The following is an 18,545-nucleotide window of genomic DNA, read 5'->3' as shown; positions in this document are numbered from 1 at the left end:
GGGATGGGAGGAGGAGGAGGAGGAGGAGGAGGAGGCGTAGCAGACCTGCTGCTGCCTCCTAAGCCCGAGAAGTCAGAGTGAAGTGCCCCAATGAAATCAGTCGGCGATGAGGAGGGGGACACGCGGGAAGGAGAAGACGGAGAAGGATGAAGAAGTTGAAGAGGGATGGAGGAAGGGGGCTCTGAAAGAGAATGAAGGAACAGCAATCAGAGGCATATGATTGTTGGATCTCAAAGAAGGTTTGTTATCAAAAGTTCCTTCCCTTCCTCCCACGTATCACATACTTCTCCTCCTCCTCCTCCCCTTCTCTCACTCTACCTCCTCCTCTACACCTGATTTCTGCTCTGGACGATGACGATCTTGTCCTCGCTCACGACTCCCTCGATGTCCTGCTCCTTGCCCAGCTGGCGCTCTATGGCGATTCCCACCTCAGCAATCTTCTTTAGCAGCTCCTCGCGGTAGTTTCCGTCCCAGAACACTCGGTCGTTGCTGTAGTCTATCGCCTTCTTCTCGGGCTCGATGGCCATGACGCTGTCGTACAGCCCGGCTCCCGCGTACTTGTCGAGGTCCTCGCAGTTGGAGTCGGAGCGGAAGATGAAGGTGCTGTCCTCGAGGAAGAAGCCCTCTCGCTTCGAAGGCAGCCTTCCTACCGTTACCTTCCCGCTCTTCTTGTCCACCAGAAAGCTCAGAGCCCGACCGGGATGGTTCCCCACCAGAGCCTCGCCCAGCCCCAGCACGAGCTCACCGGCCAGCTCCTCCTCCTTCCCGTTCATGGGGTTCTTGGTGTGGAGGACGAAGGCGTAGGAGGCGGCGGCGACGGGCTGCAGGAGGACGCCCATGAAGAGGTTGGAGTCGGGGATGCGATGAGCCTTGCGGGAGAAGTATGCGCGATCGCTCCACTTGCTCGCCCAGACCCTCCGGATCGCCTCGCAGCTCTCCTCCTCGTACTCCTGCAGGAAGTTGGAGAGAGGCGACTTGAGGGTCCGTGCCTGCAGATCCTTGAGGAGGCTCGCGGGTATCTCCACCTCCTCGAACGAGTTTCTTAGCTCCTTCAGGACCTCCAAGTCGTGCTGGGGCTCGCCGGTCAGGCTGGCCTGCAGCTTCTGGATCTTCTGCTGGACTGGCTTGTTCGCGTCAGCGGCGAGGATCTTCTCGAAGACTCCGAAGGGGATGGCAGCTGAGAAGGGGAACTCGACGTAGGCGGGGAGTTCGCGCTTGAGGGCGATGAGCTTGTGAAGATTGAGGGACTTTGACCCGACCACCTGCTCGTCGAATTCTTCCTCCTCCAGCACATCGGCTTTAGGGGAGGCAGGGGAAACAACTTTGATGCTGCCTGTCGCCTCCTCCTGCACCTTCTGGTCGCTCTTCACTCCCTCCTTCACCACGATGTTTCCCATCGAGTCCACCGACACGTCCACCAGGCCCTGGCGACGGCAGAGGTCGCTGAAGGCCTGCTCGTCATGGCAGGTGGCGAAGAGGACGCGCTGGTTGCGAGCTCGGATGGCGATGTGAGAAAGAGCGTCGATGCTGCTGCGGGTGAGGATGGCCGTGACGCCCTTGGGGATGTCCTCTATCCCCCTCACCTCCCGCACCACCACCACTTGCTTCTCCTTGAACTCCTTCCCCTGGATCGCCACAAGGTTTTCCAGCACCTGCACGCTCCCCGTCGCCTCCACGATGCTCGACATGGGCTCCCACGTCCCGATGTTGGCGCACTCGCGGATCATGGGGTCGAGGCAGGCGAGCAGTTGAGAGACAATGAAAGTAGAGCTGCCTCGGATCACTTCCTCCCCGAAGTTGGTCAGGTACGCCTCCTCCGTCCCCATCGCCTTCCCCAGCTGCTCTGCCTTGGGCTGCACACACGAGTAGATCCTACCAGACACTTCCTGCAGCGCAAGGCTGATCCTCTCCACCGTCGCCTTCGCCACCAGCCCCCACTCCTTGCTCCACCTGTTTCCCATCTCCTTCACCTTGCACAGCTGAGAATGGCAGAACTCCAGCTCCTGCCCAAGAGACAGCGCGCAGTTCTCTAGAGCCACCGAAGTCACGTCTAGCAGGTTGTTCTTCTCCAGGTGTCCAAACTGCGTCTTCTCCAGCTGGACCTTGAACCACTGGTCCAGCGACACGTCCAGCATGAGCCCATCTCTGTGCCCCTCCCCGTTGCTCAGCAGATGCTTCAGCCTCCTCCTCGCCTCGAGGATCTTTCCCGGCACCCACCACTCGTGCCTGTTGCTCTGGATCTCCCGCAAGATCCCGTTCAGCTCCCCGTCCAGCCCTCCACTCGCCTTGTGGATCATGAAGTCAAGGTCTGCTCCTCCGTGCACCTGCATCAACGTCCATCGGAGGTGCTTGATGTCGTTGCACAGCTGGGGAAGGTGCAGGGGAGTAGCTGTGAGGCCCTTGAGCCCGGAGTTTGCGGACCCTTTCCCACCTCCGATGGAAGACATGTACTCCCAGGAGAGGCCGTTGCCCTTGAGGTGGCTCCAGTAGTCGTCGGGGTTGCCGGTCTCGAGGAAGCGGATGTAGGCTTCAGCGATGATAATGTCGTCAGGAGCGCAGTTAGTGTGAAGCTTCTGGTGCCACTCCTCCAAGAACCTGTCCTCAATCCTGAATGCCACGTCAGCTCCTGCCTCCTTCTCTCTCCTGCCCTTCCCTCCCTCGTCCCTCCTCTCTTTTTCCTCCTCCTCCTGCCCTCCTCAATTGTACTCATTCTTAATCTGCGTTTGATCTTTTTCCCTCCCCTCCCCTCCCTTCCCCTCCATCTCCTCGCATCTTCGCTCCTCCTCCTCACCCGGGTCGATGGCCCTCCTTGATCCCGTGCCTCCTCATGATGTCGAGGATTTCCAGTCGGATCGCGTCTCCGTTTCCTCCTCCTCTGCGCTCGCGTAAGCTCCTCTCACTCCACCACCAGCCTCACCTCGGCACCAGCGCGACGCACATCCTCGCCCACAGCCTCGCGTCGGGCTGTTTGGCATAGAGAGAGGCAAAGGCAAGAGAGACGCCGTCCTGAGTGTGGGCCAGGTCCTTGGACTGATAGTTGGAGTTGCGGGTCAAAGGGACCTGTAAGGCCGTTGTATCAGCACGCGCAAGAGGACAAGGAGAGTTAGAGACGAGAGGAGAGAAAGATATATCTACTCTTTTAGTTGAGAGAAGGAGCAGAGGAGAGGAGAGGAGAGGAGAGGAGAGGAGAGGAGAGGAGAGGAGAGGGAAGGAGAGGAGAGGAGAGGAGAGGAGAGGAGAGGAGAGGAGAGGAGAAGAGAGGAGAGGAGAGGAGAGGAAGGAGAGGAGAGGAGAGGAGAGGAAGAGAAGAGCAAGGAGGAGGCAGGAGGAGAGGATAGGAGGGTGAGGGAGGGGACAGGAGAAGAAAGGAGGGGAGAGGAAGAGAAGAAAAAGCTTGAGGAGCTCACAAGTTTCATCTGGTTGAATCGTAAAAGGGTGTACAACCAGCTCAGTCCTTCCTCGCTCTCAGCCACAGCCTTCACGTTCTGATTGACCAGCCGCATGCGATCGAGGATACTCCAGTGAGAGGCCTTGGCTTCCCTTTCCATGATCAGCTGCCCGATCGAGCTTGAGTCGGGGCTCTTCAGTGCGATCTTGAAGTCTCCGCCGGGCCCGCTGATCCATTCCTCGGGAGAGCTCTTCTTGAGGACGAAGGAGATCGCCTCAGGCATGTCCTGCTTCTTCATCACGATCTCTATCCTCCCGTTCACAAACGTCGTCTGTGACGCCTTTTCGTCGATCCTCCTCGATCCAGCCGGCAGACACTCGTCGGGCACGGCATACCATCCCTTGGAGCTCTCGGAGAAGGCCCAGTGAAGCACCATCTCCCCTCTGCACTTGCACTCGATGGAGCACTTGACTTGGTCTCCCTCCAGCACCGCCGAGACTCTGACCATCGACTTCTCCTCCTCGTGCTTCGACTGAAACTCGTGATGGTACTCATCCAGCACCTTTGGCCCGCTCGACTTCCCGCGCATCTGCTTTCCTCCCGACATCCTCAGCAGCCTGGGCCCTCCCGCGACGACTCCGTGCTGTCCTCGCAGGCGCAGATGGTGTGTCAGAAACGAAGCTTGACAAGATATCAAGGCTTGGACGGCCATGGCCGCAAGGAGGATTTGCCGCATCCTGCTGATAGAAGTTCTTTTCAGAGGTTGTTTGTTATGGACAGCGAACAAGTCAAGAAGTCTATATGTCTACTTGATCTCCTCCCGTACCTCATCATCGTACGCCATTCTGCAACCCCTACCCTCCTCTGTAATTTTTTTTTCATAAATCTCTCTAGCAACATGCACAACTATTCCAATCAGCTACATTACAACCTACACAAGGACACAAGGACAAGCTCTTCCAAAAGCTTACCCCCACACCGGTCTGCACCTGTCAACTACCCTGCAACCGTTTCGTCTTTCACCATGGATTCGTCTTATGTCTCTTGGTGGTAGACATGAAGAGAAACAAGAGAGGTTCTCAAGACGTGTGCCATGCTCTCCCCGTCTCTGCCTTCCCCCATCCTCTTCCTCTCTCCTCCTATCCCTGCCCCCCTGCAGGCTTCCATTGCGATTGTGCAGGGGGAGGCCGAAGATACAGTTCCGTACGATATAAACCTTCATTACCACCCCACCACCCCCCTTACCTCCCATGTGACAGTGGGTCCTTGTCCATGTACTGTTCAGGTGACCACCTCCTAAAAGGGGGGTACTTTATTGAGAACAGTGGGGTGGCATTGCCATTCTGATTTTATTTGATTCAAACTGCATACTGTAAACTTCACTCAGCACTGTCGCCGGGGGCCGCGGCCGGCTCTCTGGGCAGCCCGGCCCGGCCCGGCCCGGCCCGGCCCGGGGGCGGCACCTGATGGGCGGGGCCAGCACACTAGGACTCAGAGGCAATACTCCCCCGACCGTTGCAAGGCCGTTGATTTTTGGTGTGATATGCCGGGCAAAAAAAAATGGCAATTGTCAACCAAACTGACACGAACGACCGGGAGAAGTGAACTCGGAAGAAGACAAGAGGAGAGAAAGGGAGAGGAGGGGAGAGAAGAGGAGAGGAGAGGAGAGGAGAGGAGAGGAGAGGAGAGGAGAGGAGAGGAGAGGAGAGGAGAGGAGAGGAGAGGAGAGGAGAAGTTTGGGGAGAAGTGACTGAGCAGAAGAGAAGAGCAGAAGGGGAGAAGGAAACTTGAGAGGAGGTGGCAAGCTCCACCTGTGATGACAGCATCGGGCGATGAGAAAGAAGAGAGAACTTTTCAAGTTGAACAAGAACTTCTCCGACAGAGCGAAAGAGCCACCAGGTTGATGCTGCAGGGCGACTTACAAGAGGCCGAAGGAGTCGCAACCAGGGCATTGAGCATAAACCCCAAGCACGTTCCTTCAGCATGTGCCCTGGCAAGAATACTTTGCAGGAAAGGAAAGGCACTGCGCGACGCTAGCCTGATCGAGCAAGCCGGACAACATCTGAGTAAATCCTTGAATATCCACTTACATCCCTCACTTGGTGAAAAGGAACATGCCACGAGCATTCACCAGACGATCCGTGCGGTCTTTTCTTCCTGGGGAGATTCATGTTGCTGCAAAGGCAGGTAAAGCGCTTGCAATAAGACTGATGCGCCGAGAATGATGGTGATCCGAGAATGATGGTAATCCTGTGCTGCCTAGGAAATGGAAGAAGCAAGCGCGTACATAGATAAAGCCGTTGAGACCGATCCTCAAGGACAGTTCTTGCACCCCCTGGACCCTCCGTTACAAACAGTGAGATGTCTTGCAGTCCATGTGATGCCCCTGACGGCAAGCAGCTACTCCAGCAGTTCACCGTCGAAGTCAACAGGGAGAGAAGCAAAACCATCTGCTTGCGGTTCCTCTACAAGAAGAAGCCGCCCCTCCCCCACATCCCCTCCAGACGAAACCCCCTCGAGCCTTCTCGTCCCTTGCGCGAGCTGCTTCGCGCTAAGAGGCATCCTCGCGGCCTGCTAGTGGCTGAGTCGCCTACGGATAGACTGCGTGTCCGTGCTGCTGCTGATGCACTTCCGCGATCAAGCATCACAACATGGGAACGACAAGTCAACGACTGCATGGCCAGTCGCAGGAGTTATGACGGACTCTACTCGGAGAGCGAAATTGTGTCCCGTGCTCGAACGCCCTTCTCTCTCTCCCCTTCCTCTCGGCCCTCCACGTCATGCTGGATGCCAAGTTCCCTAGTCGCTCCGGTGAAGAGCGACGCAACCTCTTGCTTCAGTCCTACGGGTAAGCAGCTTGCTAAGCGATGCCTCCTGACCGAGTCGAGCAGATGCGAGCTACTTTACGTCCTTCCTCCCCCCGTTGATACCTGTCAAACGTCACATCGACACCCTCTAGCTCCAACGTCGCAGCAAGTCAAGCGGGGATAAGCGCGTGGTGCAGTCTCTTGTTATTGAACGGTCAAAGTGGATATGTCAAGGTAGAGCCCCAGGAGAGATGGACCGACGAGAAAGGAGGATGGAGCCCTTGCTTGATCGCCATCAGCTGATACGCGAGTCTCGAGTACTGCGAGTGAAAGGCTCCGATGAACACGTCGCAGTCACGGAGGAGGAAGAGATCGAGCAGCGCGGACTCGCTGACCATCTCTGAGTCCACGTACCCCTAGAGAATTCCGACAAGTCAGAGGGGAGGAGAGAGCAGAGAGCAGAGGTCGGGAGCACCTGCTTCTGCCTCCAGTGAAGAGCCTTCCTGGCGTTCTTGCCCGTCAGCTGATCTCGATCAAACTCGAGGTGCAGGACGCGAAATCCTTGTTCAGCCTTGGCTGCTGCAATGATCCTCGGGTCTTGCGTGGCCAAGAAGACGGTGGAGATGCCGTAGAGCTCTCGCACTCGTCGGATCCTCTCAAGGTACGGCTGGAAGCCATCGCAGATGCAGTGCTTGTACATGAGGCAGATTCCCCCCTTGTCGTTCTCGTAAGAACAGTAGTCCCCATTGCGCACGTGCACTCCGATGATGGGGCCGTAAAAGCCCAGCTGCGCCTTAGCAGAAGCGATCTGAAGGAAACGATGAGGAGACGAGGGGAGAGGGAGGAGGGACCTTGAGCTGGAAGTCAAAGTTTTCTTGGAGAAGGTAGTGCGAGAGGTGGGAATACCACCAGAACGATCCTCTGCCTGAGTACTCGGCTGGAATCACGTCTCGAGGATGCGACTCGAACTCAGGCTGCTGGAAGTCTTGAGAGGCTTCGCAGTCAAAGTGAGGATGAAAGTGACAGGCGACGCCTGACGCATGCCTACATCCCTTGTGCAACCCGTAGGTCCACTCGCCTTGGAAGACGGTCGCCCTCGAGCGCGCAAACGAGTAAGAAAGCTGTACGGTGGCATCGGAGACTACGGCGGCTAAACCTTGATCATTATACTCGAACACAAACACCTTCTCCCTCGAACAGTTGCTAGTGTCTGCAAGACAGCGTGAGTGTATACGAGATCGTCGATCAGATCTCACTGTGAAGGTTTTGTAATCTGTGCAGCAGTTCTCTGCTGCCATTCAGAAGGGACGCTGACAAAGCCCATCTCGAGTCGGACAGCACCGGCATCACTTGCGGAAAGTACTCCACCTCGACCTCGAGACTCACGTTACACGAGCTCCCGATCCAGTCGCCCTCGCAGACGCACTCACACTTGCGAGGCGACCCAACGCACGTGCCATGCCCCCCACAGATCACGTGACCTTCGCTGTCCGAGGGAAGCGAGTCAAGCTCGACCTGGTGCAGCTCCGACCAGCTCCCGATGGGGATGGAGAGAACTCTTTGTTCTTTCCCTTCCCCTGCCTTGACCCCCCCCTGTTGCTCGTCAACCTTGTACAGAAGCTCTACAGGCCCTCCTAGCGGCTGCTGGTCGGGGCCCGACAGCTGGACTTGAATGTGGTGCCATCCTGGTCGGTTGAAAGGCTGCGCAAGACTCATGGTGATCTCAAAAACGCCTTCGCTGTCTCGGACGATCTGGATGAAGTGAGACGAGAGACGCAGGGTAAGTCGGATACCTTTGCGGTGGTAGCATGATCCCAATCAATGAGAACTTTGACAAAGCCATTCGCAATCGAAGGGAAGCGATGGAACGCAAAGTAGGTCACGAGAAGAGCTACGTTGACATTGCTGGGGTCATTGTAGACATACTTGTCCGGAGGAAATTGGAACATGACATTTGGAGGCTCATTGGCGAGATGAAAGTGGATTGACGCTCGTTCTTTCACGTTTGATTCCTCACGCTCTTCGTCTGAGATGTCCCATGTCAAGATCTCGAGATCAAATCGAGAAGCCTCTGGTGACGCATCGAGTTTTCCTCCATGCGTGTTCTCTTCTTCCACGTCAAGGAAGTCCATCACAGTGCTGTGGGTCCCCTCCTCGTACACGTCTGCTTCCCTCACTTCCCGTCCGTTCACCCTGATAGCCAGCCACCGTTTATCATTCAGCTTGAACTCCAGCAGACGAGTCTCTCCGACCAGCAGCCGCTCTCCTGTTCTCGGGGATTCGACTTGCAGCTGCTGAAAGGTGTCTGGCGAGTGGATCGACTTCGAAACAAACCTCGCCGTGTGGATCCGCTGCCGCATACAAGGGCGTCAGACTGCGCAAACAGACATGAGGAGCTTACGCAGATATTGGAGTCTCGTTTCCAGGTTGACTCGCCGGTGTCGCTAGTGATCGCCAGAGTCACTTCATGCTCTCCATCTGCCCAGCCACTCAGCTCTGAGGCAGGTTCCCTGTCACCGCAGACCGGGAGGGACGGGAATCTCAACGAGGCCTTCCTTCGCCCATTGCAGGCCTGCGCAGGGAGCCGTCAAAGGAACAGATGGAGGAGAGGGTCTTTCACCGTACGCCACCAACCCTCCATCAAGCATGAGAGCAAAGGCGACGTCCTCCTCCAGCACAGTCGCTGGCTCAAGCTCGATCACCATCACCTGTCGAGTCTCATGCAGCAAGTCGCCGATGGGGCTTTGCAATCACAAGGTGAATGGCGCAACATGTACGAGGCTCGCAAACCTCGTGATCTTGATGGTCTGGATGTTTTCAACTTTCTGTATAAACTTCTGTGTACCTTATCAAGAATCAGCAGCACTCCTCATCACCACGCACTTATGTTTCATTACATTCTTCATGTCCACCATGCCCCGGGTGGAGAAGCACAAGAAGAAGCAACGCAGTGAATGAGTCTCGTCTGGAAAGTTTGAAGGAATGGAGCGAATTGACGAAATGAAATCCCCAACTTCCATTCTCCATGCCTCGAAAACGTTACCGATGCGACAGGTATGCTGTCTTCTACTATCTCAGTATGCTGTCTTCTACTATCTCAGTATGCTGTCTTCTACTATCTCAGTATGCTGTCTTCTACTATCTCAGTATGCTGTCTTCTACTATCTCAGTATGCTGTCTTCTACTATCTCAGTATGCTGTCTTCTACTATCTCAGTATGCTGTCTTCTACTATCTCAGTATGCTGTCTTCTACTATCTCAGTATGCTGTCTTCTACTATCTCAGTATGCTGTCTTCTACTATCTCAGTATGCTGTCTTCTACTATCTCAGTATGCTGTCTTCTACTATCTCAGTATGCTGTCTTCTACTATCTCAGTATGCTGTCTTCTACTATCTCAGTATGCTGTCTTCTACTATCTCAGTATGCTGTCTTCTACTATCTCAGTATGCTGTCTTCTACTATCTCAGTATGCTGTCTTCTACTATCTCAGTATGCTGTCTTCTACTATCTCAGTATGCTGTCTTCTACTATCTCAGTATGCTGTCTTCTACTATCTCAGTATGCTGTCTTCTACTATCTCAGTATGCTGTCTTCTACTATCTCAGTATGCTGTCTTCTACTATCTCAGTATGCTGTCTTCTACTACCTCAGTATGCTGTCTTCTACTACCTCAGTATGCTGTCTTCTACTATCTCAGTATGCTGTCTTCTACTATCTCAGTATGCTGTCTTCTACTATCTCAGTATGCTGTCTTCTACTATCTCAGTATGCTGTCTTCTACTATCTCAGTATGCTGTCTTCTACTACCTCTCCATACCATCGAGTACACGCAATGCACCCGTTCATGATGTTTCTGTTTCCATCACCTGGTTCCAACCTTCCGTGCCCGCCTCAGACGCTCTGAGCAAACTGCATGATTCCCTTGAAGGTCATTCCGGCCGGCGGGCCGCGGCGGCCCGGCGGTTCCGACTTTAGTCCCCACCGGCATACAGGTTCCTTAATTCTCGGCAGGCCCCGGCGTACTTTCTTAACTGATCGCCGCCGGCAGGTTCCCGGGTGACTTGTTCAATTCACGGTATTCCCCGGCATATACGGCGGTACTCTTCTTTAACTCTTCCTCCAACGCCAAAGTACAAGTCGCCTACTGTAGTATGGGAGTGAACGCAATGACGCTCATCGGAGAGTCTGAGTTATGCAGCCCGAGTCAAAAGAGCAGTGACGTCAAGGGAAACGAATGCGACAGGTTGAGTTAGCACAGGCGCGCTTGCTCCTTGTTCGAGTCACCACCCACTGAGAGACTGAGGGGAAACCCTCTAGGTCGAGCAAGGAGCCTCCGAGGCTACGGACAGCAGCCGAGCCTCGGATCCTTGACTGCGTGCGATTGGGTGGGTGGGGGTGGGATGAGTGGTTTGATGTGGATTGGATGCAGATTGTTCCTAAAGTTCATGGGTGGGGGTGGGGTGGGGTGGGTGGGGGTAAATGGGGGTGGGTGTGTAAAACGAGGAAAGGTCAGGCTGCTCCGTGACCTGGTCTAGAGGTCAGGGGGGGGTGGGGTCAAGGATAAAATCCCCGACGGTGCATTTTGAGGCTTTCGTTTTCATGGACAGGCTCATCGGTTTCTGATGAGCAGAGGCAGTGAGGGAGCAAGCAGAGGTAAGAATCGAGAAAACCTGAGATGAGATGTGATTGAGAGTTTGCTTGCTTGAGGACGAAGAAGAGAATTCAAGGGAATGACCATGAATACAGGTACTGTTCAATCAGCGAGCCAGAAAAAGTACTTTTTCAAGTGCTTCTGGATCCTCTCTAACGCCATTGCATCGAATGGGCTCCAAGCGGGATGAGCCTGATCTCTCTGTAGCCTGGTAGACCACTGTAACTGTTCTGAGGTGTTCTCGAACCAAACCAGGGCTCGATGGAAAGGCTTCCTCTGCATTGGGTATCGCTCATCTTATTTCTACACCTCAGCTTTCACAGAGCTTTGTGCAATGGCTGTCAGAATGGAAACGCAGAAAACAATTCCTTCAACACAATGAGCCATTGTCAGCCTTGTCCAAGTGGTTCAAACATCGGATCATCCAGATTATCATGGACGAGATGGAACAAAGATGGTGAAAGTTTGAGATGGATTCCTTCGGAATCAACAAAGAGTATGGTAGTCGACAACGGTGGAGGGCATCTGGTGCATGAGAGCAGTAGAGCAATAACCCTACGAGCACACATAAACATTCGGTCCAGTGATGACAGAGGAGGTGAGGCAATCACCTGGTTGCTTAAATCCTCAAATTCTACAAGCCCTTCAAATGCTTCAAATCCAACAAACTTCATTGTGTTGTTTCAATACGGTCCAGATTGCACTAGGCAGGACAGCGGTCTATGCGAGTACAAGTCGGATGTCGGATATCAAAACTGTAGTGTCAGTGAGATGCATGGAATAACCAGTAATGACACGAGCAGTGCATTCTTCACTACATTCAATCAGGAAAATCGAGAAGTCACCCTCGGATCTGATTCTTGTCCTGTTTGCTGCCTGAATGCAATACAAATCACCAAGGACAACAACGATCTGATTTGCATGTGGAAGAAAAGCTATTTCGGTGAGGATGGAGTGCGCTCCCTCAGATGTCCTCAGGCAACTCACAAATCAATCTACACCCCAAATACTGCCCTGCGACAATGCAACGTGGGCTACGCTTACGACAACGCCTCCTGCCTGCCGTGTGCTGTAGGGACGTACAAGAGCACGGTCGGCAACGTGGGGTGCAGCAAGTGCTCCGAGAACAGCACGACAGCGTCGACGACCAGCGCAAACGTATCCGCTTGCGTCTGCAAGCCGGGATACTCGCAGGAGGACTCCCGTTTCTCTTGTTGCTTGTCGATGGGGTTGACTTGTTTGGGGACGCTTCTCCGTCGATTCTGGTGTTGTTTTTCGTGTTGCTTGCCTCCGCCGGAAGTATTCTCGCTATTTTCTTTCATGGTTTCCGGTTGGCACAGGTATATCAGGGAGACAAGTTGGGTCAGTCTTGGGATGGTCTGGGCGATTTTGGTGTCTCGTGTACGATGCAAGGCTCGATCCTATTGGATCGTGATGGTGGTCTTGGTTCTTAATGATTTGAATCTTGCCACTTGTCACAGTGATCCTTACAAGGCTGTACAAGTCTACAGGCAGATGGCAATGTTTGATGACAACCTTGCAAACCATTGTGTGCCAAACACGCCAGCTATCAGTATCGGATCAAGAGCCACTGCTTATGGCTCGTCGCAAGTTGGTGGTAATCATACAATCGCTGGATTCAACGATGGAGTATTTGGAAATGACAAGGGTTGGATTCCTGGATCTTTTGACACTGCCCCCTGGATTTCTGTTTTGTTTTCAACCTCTGTAGTCATCCGGTACATCGCATTTTCACAGTCCAAGGACAGGTTTGGGGGAGCATTCACAGTAGAGATACTTCCATACGACAGCACGACCTTGTTCATCGACGCCAGCACTGCCGGTTGGCAAACAGTGACAACCATCCCAGCCAGGTCCAACCCTCATCGCCAGGTGTTCGACCTCGGGGGCGCGGTCCTGGCCAAGGCAGTTCGGATCAAGTTCAGCGCAGCCATAGGCAACAGCTTCGACGAGTTCGAGGTGTACGCAGACTCGGAGAGGTTTCCGAGGAACGTGTCAATCGGGACCGTGAACCCGGGTGGAACTTGTGCCGGTTATCGGAGAAACGCGGTTTACGGTGTGCTGGCAAGCGATTACACGTGTCCTGCTGGTACCTACAGGAATGGAGCTGCTATCCATCCATGCACGACCTGCCCCACATCGAAGCCCTGCTCTAAGCTTGAATCCACGGCAGCGACTACCCGCAACACATGCAACAAGGGGTACTACGCGGAGACAGGCACTTGTGTCGAATGTCCCCACATGACCACCACGAGCTCTGCTGGGGCCAAGAGCGTGGCAGATTGTGTGCCTTATAAGCCGTTGGTTAGCTATCAGTTTGAAGATGGAAGCAATCTGGGGAAGGATAGTTCGGGGAATGGGAAGCATGCGACCATATCGTCGCCTCCACCAACACTGACAAGCGGGAGGAGGGGGAATGGCGCATTGTTCTTTACTGGGAACAACTATCTTGAGCTGTCCAATGACGGTACTTTCTCACCAGCAACATTCAGCATATCTGTTTGGGTAAGGGTGACACAAGCGAATATTAACCAGTCTATTGCAAGCTGCCAGTCAAAGAATGGTGGAAGTACTTTGCAAGGATGGACGCTGTATATTAATGCAGACTCAAAGACAATTACTTTTGAAACGTGGCATAACAGCCTAGTTCATGCAAGCCAGTGGGCAGACTTTGCAAACAATGTGTGGAATCATCTTTATGTGAGTGTAAGCACAAACAGCGGAACGATGATCAAAAAAATATACGTGAATGCCGCGCATACCGTGAGTTCGACTACAATGCATTACGGCCAAGCGTCAGGAGATACTTTTGCAATAGGTGCGGCTGGATTACCATATACTTCATATCTCACCAACGGATATCTCGATGACTTTCGGTTTTACACACACGAGCTATCGGAACATGACATACATCAGCACTACTACCCTCTCTTCTATCCCACTGGGTGTTTGACTCACAGCTACAACTCCAACCCCTCCTACGCTTTTTATCCAGAAGTGATTGCCAGCGTGGACTTCCCCAGTGTCGCCGATCTCAACTCAGCGGCGTCTGTGCCCCTTGCAAGCTTCGATGCTGCCGTGAGGGCCCTGGTGTCGAGCGAGAAGTACGCGACGATTGTGAGGGTCTGTTACGACTGCGACGCCTCCTACTGGCTCACCTTCTACAAGCGGGTGCTCCCGATCGATCCCGATTGGAGTCTGTCTCAGGCTCTACTCTACGATTGGATCTCAGATCGCAACATACAAAACCTCCATTTCAAGTTCTACACCAAGGAATCTGATTACCTCGCCGATAAACCGGCGACCTTTGACCCAAGCTACTGTGCTTCTACCTACAGCTACGGCTCCATGCACCTCTGCTCCACCATCACTACAAGCCCAGCTGTCGTACCCACGGTGATTGACAGCAGTCACTCGTACCTGTCATTCACGAATAATGGGTCGGTAGACCAGCAGCCATACACGGTCACCTTCTCTGAGAACACAGTGGTGGATTACCTCCTGATCGGAGGGGGAGGCGGCGGGGGTTTCGATGGCGGAGGAGGAGGAGCAGGTGGTTTGATTTACCGAACCTCGCAGGTCATACCCAAAGGAACTTACGTGATTGCAGTCGGTAACGGAGGTGCGCACAGTGCAGCGAACAACGCTTCTGCTCAGAACGGATTCAACACTATCTTCCTTGGGCTGGTCGCTGTTGGAGGGGGTGGGGGTGCGAGCCGAGACGGAGGAGGACCAGGTCAAGATGGCGGAAGTGGGGGTGGAGGTGGGAGCTCAGAAGCGGCTAGGACAAGAGGGGCAGGAGCCGGAACGTCTGATCAAGGCAACGAGGGAGGGGCAGGTGTGGGCGGTAACTGCAGTGCAGCGGGAGGAGGAGGCGGCGGAGCGAATGGGGTGGGAACGGCGGCAAGTTTGTGTCAAGGCGGTGATGGTGGATCTGGTCTATCTGTTGCAATCACAGGAACTCCCGTCACCTATGCAGGCGGAGGCTCAGGTGGCAGTCCTAGTGGAAGGTGTCCACCGGGGACGGGTGGAGCAGGTCACTTGCAGTACGGGGGAGGAGGAAGAGGACGGGTCGCTGATGGATGCAGCTCTTCCGCGTACACTCGCAGTCCTACCGACGGCCAACCCGGCGTTGTCATCCTCCGCTACCGGACCAGTCTGGTAGCGACTAGTGGAGATGCAGTGGGTGCCTCGAACAAGGCCGTGTTTTACCTGCTCAAGGATTGTCGAAGGTGTCAGGATGGGTTTCAGACTGCGGTGACTAGTGCTACCAGCGTATCACAATGTGAAAAATATGAGTTTTCAACACCTTGGTGTCCTATTGGAACATATTCAGATTCAGGACATATGTCAGCAGAAGATCAGAATTGCATAACCGGTGTGTGTAGTGCTACCGGGTCTCCTGCGCATCAAGCAACTACTGGTCCAGAGCGTGCAATTGATCGTGGATTGGATGGTAAATGGCTATCACAATACAATTTATTTCTTAGTCTTGTTGCTATTCAATGGTTAAGGATTGATTTTGGAACATCTCGAAATATTCGAAAGGTGAAATGGTGGCCAAGACAAGATGCATATCCTTCGCAAGGAAATGCGGATGTGTGGATAGGCAATTCTGCAGATGATGCAAGGTCTAACAATCGCTGTGGAACATATCAAAAATTTCTATCAAAAACTGAAACAAAGACTGTTGAATGCAATGTAGATGGGCAATATGGATGGTTGTATGATACGACTGATTCGATGGGTATTGGCGAAGTCATGTTTTTAGGTGGGTGCACCTCCTGCCCCACCGGAGCCACCACAAAGTACGAGGGGAGGACTAGCAACGTGGACTGTATCTGCAAGCCAGGATACACCAGCAGTAGCAACAAGTGCCTCAAGTGCGACAAGGGCCAGTACATCTCCAACGGATCGTGCGTGACTTGCCCTGCCAACACGTTGAGCTCAGGTCTTGCCACCGGAGTAGAGACGTGTGTGTGCCCAGCTGGATACTTCATATCCAACACTACAGCTGGGGCGTCGAGCTCCTTCGACTGTCTGGTATGTCCAGCGGGCACCTACAGCAATACGAGCGGCCAGACCTTGTGCAGTACTTGCTTCCCACACGCGACCTCGGAGGCCGGGAGTGTCGACGTCAGCTGGTGTCAGTGCAACGTTGGCTACGCTTACGACAACGCCTCCTGCCTGCCGTGTGCTGTAGGGACGTACAAGAGCACGGTCGGCAACGTGGGGTGCAGCAAGTGCTCCGAGAACAGCACGACAGCGTCGACGACCAGCGCAAACGTATCCGCTTGCGTCTGCAAGCCGGGATACTCGCAGGAGGACGCAGGGTCGTGTGTGGCATGTCCGGCGGGCAAGTACAAACAAGCGCTCGGCCCAGGCGCTTGCACTAACTGCCCCAACAACTCTGTCACTCCGTCGGTAGGCAGCACGCAGCTGAGTCAGTGCGTATGCAAGCCAGGATACACCAGCAGTAGCAACAAGTGCCTCAAGTGCGACAAGGGCCAGTACATCTCCAACGGATCGTGCGTGACTTGCCCTGCCAACACGTGGAGCTCAGGTCTTGCCACCGGAGTAGAGACGTGTGTGTGCCCAGCTGGATACTTCATATCCAACACTACAGCTGGGGCGTCGAGCTCCTTCGACTGTCTGGTATGTCCAGCGGGCACCTACAGCAATACGAGCGGCCAGACCTTGTGCAGTACTTGCTTCCCACACGCGACCTCGGAGGCCGGGAGTGTCGACGTCAGCTGGTGTCAGTGCAACGTTGGCTACGCTTACGACAACGCCTCCTGCCTGCCGTGTGCTGTAGGGACGTACAAGAGCACGGTCGGCAACGTGGGGTGCAGCAAGTGCTCCGAGAACAGCACGACAGCGTCGACGACCAGCGCAAACGTATCCGCTTGCGTCTGCAAGCCGGGATACTCGCAGGAGGACGCAGGGTCGTGTGTGGCATGTCCGGCGGGCAAGTACAAACAAGCGCTCGGCCCAGGCGCTTGCACTAACTGCCCCAACAACTCTGTCACTCCGTCGGTAGGCAGCACGCAGCTGAGTCAGTGCGTATGCAAGCCAGGATACACCAGCAGTAGCAACAAGTGCCTCAAGTGCGACAAGGGCCAGTACATCTCCAACGGATCGTGCGTGACTTGCCCTGCCAACACGTTGAGCTCAGGTCTTGCCACCGGAGTAGAGACGTGTGTGTGCCCAGCTGGATACTTCATATCCAACACTACAGCTGGGGCGTCGAGCTCCTTCGACTGTCTGGTATGTCCAGCGGGCACCTACAGCAATACGAGCGGCCAGACCTTGTGCAGTACTTGCTTCCCACACGCGACCTCGGAGGCCGGGAGTGTCAACGTCAGCTGGTGTCAGTGCAACGTTGGCTACGCTTACGACAACGCCTCCTGCCTGCCGTGTGCTGTAGGGACGTACAAGAGCACGGTCGGCAACGTGGGGTGCAGCAAGTGCTCCGAGAACAGCACGACAGCGTCGACGACCAGCGCAAACGTATCCGCTTGCGTCTGCAAGCCGGGATACTCGCAGGAGGACGCAGGGTCGTGTGTGGCATGTCCGGCGGGCAAGTACAAACAAGCGCTCGGCCCAGGCGCTTGCACTAACTGCCCCAACAACTCTGTCACTCCGTCGGTAGGCAGCACGCAGCTGAGTCAGTGCGTATGCAAGCCAGGATACACCAGCAGTAGCAACAAGTGCCTCAAGTGCGACAAGGGCCAGTACATCTCCAACGGATCGTGCGTGACTTGCCCTGCCAACACGTTGAGCTCAGGTCTTGCCACCGGAGTAGAGACGTGTGTGTGCCCAGCTGGATACTTCATATCCAACACTACAGCTGGGGCGTCGAGCTCCTTCGACTGTCTGGTATGTCCAGCGGGCACCTACAGCAATACGAGCGGCCAGACCTTGTGCAGTACTTGCTTCCCACACGCGACCTCGGAGGCCGGGAGTGTCAACGTCAGCTGGTGTCAGTGCAACGTTGGCTACGCTTACGACAACGCCTCCTGCCTGCCGTGTGCTGTAGGGACGTACAAGAGCACGGTCGGCAACGTGGGGTGCAGCAAGTACTCCGAGAACAGCACGACAGCGTCGACGACCAGCGCAAACGTATCCGCTTGCGTCTGCAAGCCGGGATACTCGCAGGAGGACGCAGGGTCGTGTGTGGCATGTCCGGCGGGCAAGTACAAACAAGCGCTCGGCCCAGGCGCTTGCACTAACTGCCCCAACAACTCTGTCACTCCGTCGGTAGGCAGCACGCAGCTGAGTCAGTGCGTATGCAAGCCAGGATACACCAGCAGTAGCAACAAGTGCCTCAAGTGCGACAAGGGCCAGTACATCTCCAACGGATCGTGCGTGACTTGCCCTGCCAACACGTTGAGCTCAGGTCTTGCCACCGGAGTAGAGACGTGTGTGTGCCCAGCTGGATACTTCATATCCAACACTACAGCTGGGGCGTCGAGCTCCTTCGACTGTCTGGTATGTCCAGCGGGCACCTACAGCAATACGAGCGGCCAGACCTTGTGCAGTACTTGCTTCCCACACGCGACCTCGGAGGCCGGGAGTGTCAACGTCAGCTGGTGTCAGTGCAACGTTGGCTACGCTTACGACAACGCCTCCTCCTGCCGTGTCTGTAGAGTCAAGAGCACGTCGCAACTTTGTTT

The 18,545-nt window shown here is 54.7% G+C and overlaps 5 protein-coding genes across 5 annotated transcripts in view; 3 read left to right on the top strand and 2 right to left on the bottom strand.

Moving 5' to 3' along the window:
* Window positions 1-225: 225 nt before the first annotated feature.
* Window positions 226-4,100, bottom strand: GUITHDRAFT_166257 (hypothetical protein; the record flags this gene model as incomplete). The annotated part of the gene is made up of 4 exons (XM_005821187.1): window positions 226-2,607; window positions 2,792-2,875; window positions 2,918-3,060; window positions 3,408-4,100. 4 exons carry the CDS (start codon window positions 4,098-4,100, stop codon window positions 327-329), a joined length of 3,201 nt encoding a protein of 1,066 aa, XP_005821244.1. The 3' UTR covers window positions 226-326.
* Window positions 4,101-6,382: 2,282 nt separating this feature from the next.
* Window positions 6,383-6,611, bottom strand: GUITHDRAFT_155798 (hypothetical protein). Its single transcript, XM_005821186.1, has one exon. It carries the CDS (start codon window positions 6,591-6,593, stop codon window positions 6,411-6,413), a length of 183 nt encoding a protein of 60 aa, XP_005821243.1. The 5' UTR covers window positions 6,594-6,611; the 3' UTR covers window positions 6,383-6,410.
* Window positions 6,612-9,251: 2,640 nt separating this feature from the next.
* Window positions 9,252-10,358, top strand: GUITHDRAFT_147337 (hypothetical protein; the record flags this gene model as incomplete). Its single annotated transcript, XM_005821185.1, has 2 exons — window positions 9,252-10,125; window positions 10,246-10,358. The coding sequence occupies 2 exons, from the start codon at window positions 9,252-9,254 to the stop codon at window positions 10,356-10,358; spliced, it is 987 nt and encodes a 328-aa protein (XP_005821242.1).
* A 1,864-nt stretch (window positions 10,359-12,222) lies between these two features.
* On the top strand, window positions 12,223-15,494 carry GUITHDRAFT_147336 (hypothetical protein; the record flags this gene model as incomplete). Its single annotated transcript, XM_005821184.1, has 6 exons — window positions 12,223-14,422; window positions 14,480-14,556; window positions 14,606-14,707; window positions 14,828-14,879; window positions 14,906-15,247; window positions 15,418-15,494. The coding sequence occupies 6 exons, from the start codon at window positions 12,223-12,225 to the stop codon at window positions 15,492-15,494; spliced, it is 2,850 nt and encodes a 949-aa protein (XP_005821241.1).
* Window positions 15,495-15,906: 412 nt separating this feature from the next.
* GUITHDRAFT_51930 (hypothetical protein) overlaps window positions 15,907-18,545 on the top strand; it is a gene marked incomplete at both ends in the record, with an annotated part of 6,082 nt that continues 3,443 nt past the window's right edge. Inside the window, 4 exons of the mRNA XM_005821183.1 lie at window positions 15,907-15,999; window positions 16,192-16,293; window positions 16,375-16,611; window positions 18,211-18,409. Coding sequence (XP_005821240.1) covers window positions 15,907-15,999; window positions 16,192-16,293; window positions 16,375-16,611; window positions 18,211-18,409 — 631 coding nt within the window. The remainder of the gene's footprint in view (window positions 16,000-16,191; window positions 16,294-16,374; window positions 16,612-18,210; window positions 18,410-18,545) is intronic.

The sequence above is a fragment of the Guillardia theta genome (assembly GCF_000315625.1).
Source record: "Guillardia theta CCMP2712 unplaced genomic scaffold GUITHscaffold_150, whole genome shotgun sequence".
NCBI classification, from domain to species: domain Eukaryota; class Cryptophyceae; order Pyrenomonadales; family Geminigeraceae; genus Guillardia; species Guillardia theta.
Note: the sequence above shows the minus strand (reverse complement) of the source record. Positions and strands in the feature narration are given on the sequence as shown.

Bases quoted from the DNA above. Each gene is read 5' to 3' on its own strand.
- GUITHDRAFT_155798 (XM_005821186.1), bottom strand. From the start codon at position 6,593: ATGGTCAGCGAGTCCGCGCTGCTCGATCTCTTCCTCCTCCGTGACTGC.